The sequence below is a fragment of the Somniosus microcephalus genome, unplaced genomic scaffold (genome assembly GCF_052327205.1).
Source record: "Somniosus microcephalus isolate GS21.2 unplaced genomic scaffold, FLI_Smic_1.0 scaffold535, whole genome shotgun sequence".
NCBI classification, from domain to species: Eukaryota; Metazoa; Chordata; class Chondrichthyes; order Squaliformes; family Somniosidae; genus Somniosus; species Somniosus microcephalus.
This window is the reverse complement of record NW_028225722.1, coordinates 31,474-43,077: the sequence shown is the minus strand read 5'-3', so window position 1 is coordinate 43,077 and position 11,604 is coordinate 31,474. Positions and strand designations below refer to the sequence as shown.

At 46.4% G+C, this 11,604-nt stretch overlaps 1 protein-coding gene across 9 annotated transcripts in view; it reads right to left on the bottom strand.

Moving 5' to 3' along the window:
• LOC147081526 (uncharacterized) overlaps positions 1-11,604 on the bottom strand; it is a 36,313-nt gene continuing 24,709 nt past the window's right edge. For 4 of the 9 annotated variants that reach the window (XM_085980781.1, XM_085980780.1, XM_085980778.1 and 1 more), the window contains one exon: positions 1-3,067. In XM_085980781.1, coding sequence (XP_085836907.1) covers positions 1,745-2,962 — 1,218 coding nt within the window. In that variant the 5' untranslated portion in view covers positions 2,963-3,067 and the 3' untranslated portion in view covers positions 1-1,744. Of the gene's footprint in view, positions 3,068-4,668; positions 5,231-7,274; positions 8,691-10,000; positions 10,125-11,604 lie in introns of those variants that run through there. The other 5 variants (XR_015076563.1, XR_015076559.1, XR_015076561.1 and 2 more) reach the window with 4 other exon arrangements.

The window sequence follows — 11,604 nt, the reverse complement described above, 5'->3', positions numbered from 1 at the left end:
CAGATTCAGGGTAAGGGGCAGGAGATTTAGGGGGGATTTGAGGAGGAACTTTTTCACCCAGAGGGTGGTTGGAAGCTGGAACTCACTGCCTGAAAGGGTGGTAGAGGCAGGAACCCTCACAACATTCAAGAAGCATTTGGATGAGCACTTGAAATGCCATTGCATACAAGGCTATGGACCAAATGCTGGAAAATGGGATTAGACTGGACAGGGATGGATGGGCGGCGCAGACACGATGGGCCGAAGGGCCTCTTTCTGTGCTGTAAAACTCTATGACTCTATGACTCTATTTACGGATGATACTATTTACGATGTTGCCAAGTTTTGTGAGTGTAGTAGTAGCAGACTTCAGAAGGACAGAGACAGACTGTGAAATGAGCAGACACAAGGCAGATGACATTAAATGAGGATAAGTGTGAAGTGATGCACTTTGGGAGAAACAACAGGGAGAGGCCGTATAATCTAAATGGGACTAGTTTGAGGGGGTGCAAGGGCAGAGGGACCTGGGGGTCCATATTCACAAGTCTTTGAAAGTGCCACGGCAAGTTGGTGAGGCGGTTCAGAAAGCGTATGGGATACTTGTCTTTGTAAACAGGGCCATTGAATACAAAAACAAGGAAGTTACACTAAACCTTTACAAATCACTAGTTAGGAACATAGGACAGGAGGAGGCCATTCAGCCCCTCGAGCCTGTTCCGCCATTCAATGAGATCATGGCTGATCTGTGACCTAACTCCATACGCCCGCCTTTGGCCCATATCCCTTAATACCTTTGGTTAACAAAAACCTATCAATCTCAGATTTAAAATTAACAATTGATCGAGCATCAATTGCTGTTTGCGGAAGAGAGTTCCAAACTTCTACCACCCTTTGTGTGTAGAAGTGTTTCCTAATTTCACTCCTGAAAGATCTGGCTCTAATTTTTAGACTATGCCCCCAGTCCTAGAGTCCCCAACCAGCGGAAATAGTTTCTCTCTATCTACCCTATCTGTTCCCCTTAATATCCTGAAAACTTCGATCAGATGACCTCTTAATCTTCTAAATTCCGAAGAATACAACCCTAATTTGTGTAATCTCTCCTCGTAACTTAACCCTTGAAGTCCAGGTATCATTCTGGTAAACCTACACTGCACTCCCTCCAAGGCCAATATATCCTTCCTAAGGTGTGATGCCCAGAACTGCTCACAGTGCTCCAGGTGTGGTCTAACCAGGGTTTTGGCCTCAGCTGGAGTCTTGTGTACAGTTCTGGGCACCACACTTTAGGAAGGATGTCAAGGCCTTGGAGAGGGTGCAGAGGAGGTCGACCAGGATGGTACCAGGGATGAGGGACTTCAGTTATGTGGAGAGACTGGAGAAGCTGGGATTGTACCCCTTAGAGCAGAGAAGGTTAAGAGGAGACCTAATAGAGGTGTTCAAAATGATGAGGGGATTTGATCGAGCAAGTAGAGAGAAACTGTTCACTTTGGCAAGTGGGTCGGTAACCAAAGGTCACAAATTTAAAATAGTTGCTAAAAGAACTAGAGGGGAAATGAGGAGAATTGTTTTCATAGAGGGTTGTTCAGATGTGGAACGCACTATCTGAAAGGATGCTGGAATCAGGTTCCACTGGAACTTTCAAACAGTAATTGGACGAGTCCTTGAAGAGGACTAGTTTGCAGAGTTCTGGGGATAAAGCTGGGGTGTGGGACTAAATTGGACAGCTCTTTCAAAGACATGATGGGCCGAATCACCTCCTTCTGTGCTGTTAGATTCTATGATCAGTGTGAAGTCGCTGGTGTCTCTTCAACTCCCCGGAGCTTTTAAAGCTCTTCCCACAGTCAGAACATTGAAAGGGTCTCTCGTCAGTGTGAACTCGCTGGTGTGCCAGCAGGCTGGAGGGCCGAGCGAATCCCTTCCCACACATGGAGCAGGTGAACGGCGTCTCCCCAGTGTGAACTCCCTGATGTACCAGCAGGTGGGATGAATTAGTGAATCCCTTCCCACACACTGAGCAGGTGAACGGCCTCTCCCCAGTGTGTAGGTGTTGGTGTAGCTTGAGGACCCCGGAGCTTTTAAAACTCTTCCCACAGTCAGAACATTTAAAGGGCCTCTTGCCAGTGTGAACTCGCTGATGTATCAGCAGGTTGGATGAATTAGTGAATCCCTTCCCACACACCGAGCAGGTGAACGGCGTCTCCCCAGTGTGAACTCGCTGATGTACCAGCAGGTTGGATGACTGAGTGAATCCCTTCCCACACACAGAGCAGGTGAACGGCGTCTCCCCAGTGTGAACTCGCTGATGTACCAGCAGGTTGGATGACTGAGTGAATCCCTTCCCACACACGGAGCAGGTGAACGGCCTCTCCCCAGTGTGTAGGTGTTGGTGTCTCTTCAAATCCCCGGAGCTTTTAAAGCTCATCCCACAGTCAGAACATTTAAAGGGTCTCTCGTCAGTGTGAACTCGCTGGTGTACCAGCAGGCCGGAGGGCCAAACGAATCCCTTCCCACACACGGAGCAGGTGAACGGCGTCTCCCCAGTGTGAACTCGCTGATGTACCAGCAGGTGGGATGAATTAGTGAATCCCTTCCCACACACGGAGCAGGTGAACGGCCTCTCCCCAGTGTGTAGGAGCCAGTGTCCCTTCAGCTCCTGGGGGCTTTTAAAGCTCTTCCCACAGTCAGGACATTGAAATGGTCTCTCCTCAGTGTGAACAAGCTGGTGTGTTTGCAGGTGGGATGAACAAACAAATCCCTTTCCACACACGGAGCAGGTGAACAGACTGTCCCTGGTGTGACTGCGCCGTTGAACTTTCAATGCAGACGGGGAACTGAAGCCCTTCCCGCCGTCCCCACCTTTACCCAGTTTCTCCTTGGTGTGACGGTGCACGTGTCTCACCAGGTCAGGCGATCGGCTGAATCCGCGTCCACACACTGAACACGTGTGCGGTTTGTCTGCGTTGCGATCCCTGCTCTCTCCTTCCATGTGCAAAGGCCGATATTCAGTCCTGATGAATCCAGCGACTCTGTCAGATCTTGACGTGATGTTTGGTCTGAGCTTCCCGCCTGTAACTGCTCCACTTCTATAACCCTGTAAATTGAGATCAGAAAAGGATCAGAGGCAAACTGTTGTTTAATTTTCCCCTTTCCGAACCTAGGGGCAGTGAAGCTGATTTTCAGGCCCCAGCTGCTGCACAAGTTGGTTGAAAGGATCAGCAGTAATGGCGGCTGTAATACCCACAAGGCCCCGGCTCTGCAGAAAGTGCTCTGTTGACTGAGTCCCGCGCATGTGCTCATGGCCCCCACGCTCTCCCTCCTGCTCTACAATCGCCCGTCCCGAGCGGTCCGCAACACGTATGCTCAGCACACAAAACCCTGCGGTTGGAACATCGGGCGTGCATGCGGAGCCACAACATCTGGTACGCGTGCGCGGCTCAGGTGGGGGCGAGTCAGTGTTTTGCCTCAGCCGCCAGGGAGGTGCGCATGCGCAGGACGACCCAACATTCTTCCCGTCAGCAATCACTCCCTCGTTTCTTTATTTCCAGCATTTTCTGTTTTTATTACTCAGCAGGTCAGGCAGCATCTGTGGAGTGAGAGTTAACATTTCAGGTCGATGACCATTCATCAGAACTGCTTGCTCTTTAGTGTCAGCCAGTGGCTCAGTGGGCCGCACTCTCGCCTCTGAGTCAGAAAGTTGTGGGTTCATAGTCCCACTCCAGAGACTTGAGCACAAAAATCCAGGCTGACACTGCAGGGCAGTGCTGAGGGAGTGCGGCACTGTCGGAGGTGCCGTCTTTCGGATGAGATGTTAAATTGAGGCCCCGTTTGCTCTCTCAGGTGGATGTAAAAGATCCCATGGCATTATTTCAGGAAAGAAAGACTTGCATTTATATAGTGCCACCAGATATCCTAAAGTGCTTTACAGCCAATGAAGTACTACAATGAAGTAGTCACTGTTGTAATGTGGGAAAGAGCAGGGGAATTATCCCCAGTGTCCGAGCCAATGTTTATCCCTCAATCAACATAAAAAATGATAGATTATCTGGTCATTATCACAGTGCTGTTTGTTGGAGCTTGCTGTGCACTAACTGACTGCCACATTTCCTACATTACAACAGTGACTACACTTCAAAAGTACTTCATTGGCTGTAAAGTACTTTGGGACGTCCGGTGGTGAAAGGCGCTATATAAATGCAAGTCTTTCTTTCTTCACTGGTCTCACCAGCGACCTCTTCTGGCAGTTGGTTGATTGACAGACGAGAGCCCACGCATGCGCACTGGGAGCGGCGGTTTGGGCCGAGTCCGGCACAGTGACCCCTCCCGGTCACAAAGGGTAATGACCGCGCATGCCCAGAGACCAACCCTCCTCCCCCACTTGGAGCTGTGCCTGCGCACTTGGATCCTGCCAGACGGAGTCGGCGCGGGGCCATTCCAGGGAAAGGCCTTGGTGTCGGTTCCAGAGTCGCGATCGGTGACGCGAAGTGTGTTTTCTCCGCTCCAATTGGGTGGAGAATGGCGCGGGGTGGATCGGGAGAGAATCGAGAGAAATAGAAAAACCTCAGAGTCCACGAGGCCCCGGACCGAGCGGCGGCACTTGGACGGTGCACGTGATCTCCTCGGGGACACGTCACCCGGGCCCGCGGCCTGATTGACGGCAGCTTCCGACCAATAGGGAGTGAAATAATGAGTAGATTTGCCTTTCTAAATCTAGGCTTTATTAACCTTAAAACGCCAGCAGCACATCTTTACACCCAGTCCCAACCAAGGCTGTAGAGAACTGAATTTAAGATGGCCACCACAAATCACATGACATCAACTACCAATGAGTTTACAGCATATATCTCATGGCAGGAAACAGGCAACCAATTACAATGCTTCTTATGAAACAGAATAATCACCACATTCACCCCTCCTTTTAAAACATACTCCAACCTAGGTAGCCTTTACAATTTACAATTAGTTATTTATAACTAAAACAATACAAGTATAAGATTTCAACAATTTTAAAACCTTACTATCAAATTATTTTAAAAGTCCATTTTCAATCGGTCGACCGGATATCTTGTTCGTGTCGACCTTGTTAACCCTGGTGAAATTCCTTGCCCTCCCACACCAGGAGACACGGAAGTATCTTCTGCAGGAAGGCTATCCATATCCCGATTATCAACGGTTTCCGGATTGGAAATCCCATCAGGAGGTAAACTGGGACGGTCATGAACATCCATCGAGGGCTGACTAATAGAATTATAATTATCTGCAATAGGATTGGAAATATTCGTAGTATCTGTGACGACATCCACATTATCTGAATCATGACTATTGTTAATATCCTCAGAAGAGGGCTGGCCACCACAAGGAGCCAAATCTTTAATTGAAACAGTACTTTCTTTCCCATCTTGGAATCGAATATGAGCATATTGGGAATTTGCCTCCAACAGCTCCACCTCCTCCACTAAAGGATCATATTTTGACAGTCTAACATGGCGTCGGAGCAGCACAGGTCCCTGCATAGTAAGCCATGAAGGTACCAAATATCCCGTAGTAGATCTCCGCGGATAGTTAAAGAGCCTTTCATGGGGGGGTCACATTAGTAGCCGTTGAAAGCAATGATCTAATGGAATGCAGGGCATCAGGCAATACCATTTCCCACTGTGTATTCTTAAGGTTCCGGGATGTCAAAGCCAACATAACTGCCTTCCAGATCACCCCATTGTATCGTTCACACTGTCCATTACCCTGGGGATTATACGGGGTAGTTCTGCTAGTAGATATTCCGACTCTGGAGGTATTCCTTCAACTGGGAAGACATAAAAGAACTTCCCTGATCCGAATGGATATACACCGGCATCCCAAAGATGACAAAAAGTTGAGTCAGACATTTGATAACTGTAGCAGCTGATACATCTGCACAAGGAAAAGCAAAAGGGAACCTTGAAAACTCATCTACAACAGTAAATATATATCGATTCTGAGTCGTTGAAGGAAGAGGCCCCTTAAAATCAACACTCAAACGTTCAAAAAGGAGAAGTAGCCTTTATAAGATGAGCTCGTTGAGGCTCAAAGAAATTCGGTTTACACCGAGCACAGATAGAACATGAAGTCATCCGCTTGACGTCTTCAACTGAAAAGGGCAAATTCTTACTGCGTACGAAGTGTATCATCCTCGTAACCCCAGGATGGCAGAAGGCATTGTGAAGATTAATAAGCGTATCTCCGTGAATCACAGAACAATAAGCCCTCGACAGCGCATCAGCAAAAACATTATCCTTCCCCGGACGATAAACTATATCAAAATGGTAGCATGCCAACTTAATCCTCCACCTCATTATTTTATCATTCTTGATCTTTCCAAAATGTTTGACATCAAACATAAAGGACACAGATTTTTGGTCAGTTACCAACGTAAAATGTCGCCCCGATAAATAATGTCTCCATTTACGCAGTGCTTCTACTATTGCATACGCCTCTTTCTCTATTGAGGAGTGTCTTTTCTCACTATTGTTCAAAGTACGCGAGAAAAAGGCCACAGGTCTTCCATTTTGGTTCAGAGTAGCCCCAATTGCAAAATCGGAAGCGTCCGTCGCAATCACAAAGGGAACCTGCTCATCAATAGAATGCACAACTGCTCCAAGGATATCCTTTTTAAAATTATCAAAACACGTCCTGGCCTCCCATGATAGAGGATATGTCGTAACCCGAATAAGGGGCCAGATCTTCTGTGAAAAGTTTGCAATCCAATTAGAATAAGAAAACAGTCCAACAACTCGTTGCAAAGCCTTAGAATTAGTAGGACAAGGTAAATCAATCAATGGTCGCAGACGTTCTGGATCTGGTTTAATCTTGTTTCCCCGAGATAATATATCCCAGTAGATTTACCTCAGTAGTCGAAAAGATACACTTCTCTATTAAAAGTTAAACCAACTTTTTCCGCAGCTTGAAGGAATCTTTCTAAATTAGAATCATGCTCCACCCTTGATTTGCCACACACCGTGATGTCATCTAAATATGAAAAGGTGTCAGAGAGAGAGTTATCACTTATAAAAGCATCCATTGCCTGTTGAAAACAGGCAACACCATTAGTAACACCAAATGGTACTCGGCAAAACTGATACAGCTTTCCGCCAGCCTCAAAGGCCGTATATGGTTGATCCCTCTTAACGATAGGAATCTGATGATAAGCACTCTTTAAATCAATAGTGCTAAAAACCTTATACTGAGATACTTTGTTGATAAGCTCATCAATCTTAGGCAAAGGGTACACATCTAATTGAGTATACCTATTAATAGTTTGGGAGTAGTCTATCACCATTCGTTTCTTATGTCTCTCGTTAGTGGTGACAACTACCTGTGCCCGCCAGGGCGAACAACTAGGTTCAATGATTCCTTCCAATAAAAGACGTTGAACTTCAGAATTAATAAATTCTTTATCCTGACTGCTATACCTTCTTGACTTGGTAGCAATTGGCTTACAATCCGGCATCAAATTGGAAAAAAGTGATAATGGAGAAATGGATAAAGAAGTTAATCCACAAATAGATAAAAGGTGGCTTAGTTCCTCCAAAAGAAAGACTGAGAGACTCGTGTAATTGAAGCACATCATGACCAATCAAAATATCCGCAGAGATTAGGCAAAACAGATAGGCGTATATCAGTATACGTATTACCTAGAAGAGTTAATTTCACAAGGCAACAACCAGCTACTTGTGAGGCGAGAGTCGTCTAAGCCATACACACCTGATAAGTAACAGGCAAAATTTTCAAATGCTTCTCCTTCACAAACTGAAGACTTATAAAACTCTCAGTACTGCCCATATCTATAAGGGCCTTCACTTCTAACACATTAACTTGGGCCGTAACTATAGCTTTGTTTAAGCCATGAGCAAAGGCAGCAGAAACTGATGCAATAAACGCCCTATCTAAAGGCTGAATAGTCACAGAGGAGGCAATTAATTTACAAACACGTGCGTAATGACCTCTCTTGCCACATTTACTACACACAGCCTCCCGAGCAGGACACTTCAGACGAGGGTGCCGGGCGTTCCCACAAAAATAACACTTCTGAATCCTAGAGGCAACAGCTGCCGAAGTAGAAACTGTTTCAGAATCTGGTAAACCACTCCCATTAAGTCCACATAATTCCTTTTCATCCGGAACTGCCGAAACCACAGTCGCAGGCCGATTAAAAAGAGCATAAGCATCCGAACTTCTCTGAGCCAAATCCAATGTAGAGGCTTGCTCAAAAGCACTCGAGATCCAAAGTCTTATTTTCTAATAACCGCTGACGAATTGATCTAGACAGTAATCCATTAATAAAAGCATCCCGTACCGATTCTTCCTTATATTCTTCTGCTGACACGGCCTTATAATTACAGTTAGCACCAAGGCGCCGAAGTGCTTGTAAATAAGCATCCAAAGATTCTCCCACCTGCTGCCTACGGGCAGATAGAAGGTGACGTGCAAATACCTCATTCTTCGATTTAACAAAAATCTTTTCCAATGTAGCAATAGCCAATTCGTAAGTTTCACAGTCCAAGATATGCTTATACACATCCGGAGCAATGTAGTTGATCAGTATATTCAACTTATTTAGAGACTCTTGATCCAACAAACCCAAAAAGTTTTTAAATGTACGATACCAATGTTTCCATTTATCATCCACTCCTGCAGAATTAGGGTCAGCATTAAATCGTTCCGGTTGAAGATATCGCTCCATTCTAGCAAAAGGTTAATAAATTGAAATAATGAGTAGATTTGCCTTTCTAAATCTAGGCTTTATTAACCTTAAAACACCAGCAGCACATCTTCACACCCAGTCCCAACCAAGGCTGTAGAGAACTGAATTTAAGATGGCCACCACAAATCACATGACATCAACTACCAATGAGTTTACAGCATATATCTCAAGGCAGGAAACAGGCAACCAATTACAATGCTTCTTATAAAACAGAATAATCACCACAGGGAGCGAGCGGGGTGGGGCTGGAGGAGCGAGCCGGCGGCGGGTTCTCCAATCGGGGAGCCTGAGGGGCGGGACTAGCGGCACCCAGTGGGCAGGGCTGGAGGAGCGAGCGGGCTGCGGGCCCTCCAACCAATCGGAGAGCCCGAGGGGCGGGACCAGCGCCGGCTGATTGTCTGATCCGCAGGGCAGCGAGTTTCTCCAGTCCCTTGTTCAGGGCCCGGGGCCAGGGGAGGCTGTGGGCCTTCATTCCCCGCATTGGACACAAGGCTCTTTGTTTCAGGCATAGGGTGACGTCGCACTGAAATTTTCCGCTCTCCTATACAAAGATGGCTGCCGTTAACCTGGGCCTGTAAGGGGAAGAAATCCCCACAACTGCAAACACGGGATCTTCAGCTTATTATTGGGAGCTTGCCTCCTGCACGAGTTGTTTATGAAGCCTCTCCACCCACCTACCGGTCCATTACTCCCTCCGTCGCGATTTATACCCGCTGCACCATCGCGCTCCCGGCTTCAGCCCACCTCCATCTCCAGTAACGCACTGCGCATGCTCAATATACCGGCCCCCTCCCGCGCCTGCACGCTGGGCTCTTGTAGTCTGGGTGCGGCACGTGGTCCACCGCGGGGAATGCTGGGTAGAAGACCAGATTAGTGAATGGAACATGATTTACTGTGATCAGATTGAGGACTGAACCATGTTCATTCTGGTAGTCATGGTTTGTTTCTGCTGATCGTAATAACTCCTGTATCTGCGCTGGAGATGAATATTCTGTTTAAATAGTGAATAAATAAAGCTCGAGGAACAGCACCTCATCTTTCGATTAGGCACTTTACAGCCTTCTGGACTCAACATTGAGTTCAACAATTTCAGACTTTGACCCTTACTCCCATTTTTCATGCTGTATGATTTTGCCATCCCCATTTGCAACATTTTCCAAGACTCGGTTTCACAGCCACATCTCTTTCCTCAGCAACTGTCTCCAGTTCCAACTTATTCCACGTGGATTCCAACTGAACTTCCACCCTTCGTGTTTCAGATCCACCCAGGATAACTTTCCTGCCTCTTACCTTAGTAATATCTGTTACATCTCCAGCTTTTTCCAGTTCTGATGAAGGGTCCCAGACCTGAAACGTTAACTCTGTTTCTCTCTCCACGGATGCTGCCTGGCCTGCTGAGTATTTCCAGCATTTTCTGTTGTTATTTCAGTGAATAAATAAGCTTTGTTTCAAACACAGTGTGTCACATATTTGATTTCTCCATGATAAGAGAAGACAAATTGATGTTCTGTTCCAGACTGTTTAATTTTCGGGCCTTTTCTTACTCTAGATTATTTCCGTTCTCATCTCGTTCGCCTTCTACCACATCAAACCCCAAGCCTGCTCCGTTTACATAGAAACATGGAAGATAGGAGCAGGAGTAGGCCATTCGGCCCCTTGAGCCTGCTCCGCCATTCAATGAGATCATGGCTGATCATCCAAATTCAGTACCCGGTCCCTGCCTTCTCCCCATATCCCTTGATACCTTTAGCTTTAAGAAATATATCTAACTCCTTCTTGAATATATTTAAAGACTTGGCCTCAACCGCCTTCTGTGGTAGAGAATTCCACAGGTTCACCACTCTCTGGGTGAAGAAATTCTTCCTCATCTCTGTCCTGAATGGCTTACCCCTTATCCTTAGACTATGACCCCTGGTTCTGGACTCTCCGACCATCAGGAACATTCTACCTGCATCTAATTTGTCCAGACCTGTCAGAATTTTATAAGTTTCGATGAGATCCCCACTCATTCTTCTAAACTCCAGCGAGTATAAGCCCAATCGACCCAATCTCTCCTCATACGTCATTTCTGCCATCCCAGGGATCAGCCTTGTGAATCTTCGCTGAACTCCTTCCATGGTAAGAACATCCTTCCTCAGATAAGGCGACCACAACTGCACACAGTACTCAAGGTGTGGTCTCACCAAGGCCCTGTACAACTGCAGCAGGACATCCTTGCTCCTGTACTCAAACCCTTTTGCTATGAAGGCCAACATACCATTTGCCTTCTTCACCGCCTGCTACACCTGCATGCTTACCTTCAGCGACTGGTGCACAAGGACACCCAGGTCTCGTTGCACTTCCCCTTCTCCCAATCTATTGCCATTCAGATAACAGTCTGCCTTTCTGTTTTTGACACCAAAGTGGATAACCTCGCATTTATCCACGTTATATTGCATCTGCCACGCTTCTGCCCAATCACCCAACCTCTGGGATCTCAGAAAACACCATGAATATACAACTGGTGGATTTGACTGCTGTTTTACAATCATAATTCTCCATTTGTGTGTGTGCCCATGCATTATAACTATCAATCAGCAGCCTTTCCTTTCCCCACTGTGGAAATGTAAAAGCGATTGTTAATTCAGTACCAGTTTGAGTCTTAGTGAAACAGCAAAGTACTGAATTTTACAAACGCTGCCACTAGTGTAATAAACACACAAAAGCAACAGAGGGGCAGGGAGAATGTGTGAGAAATGATTAGTGGTAACATAATAGGGAACACTAATGCCTTTTATAAACATATAAAGCGTGAAAGAATAGCCCAAGGAAAGGTGGGGCCGATTACTGACCAAAAAGGCAATCTTGTGGAAGCAGAGGACATGGCTGAGGTACTAAATTAACACTTTGCCTGC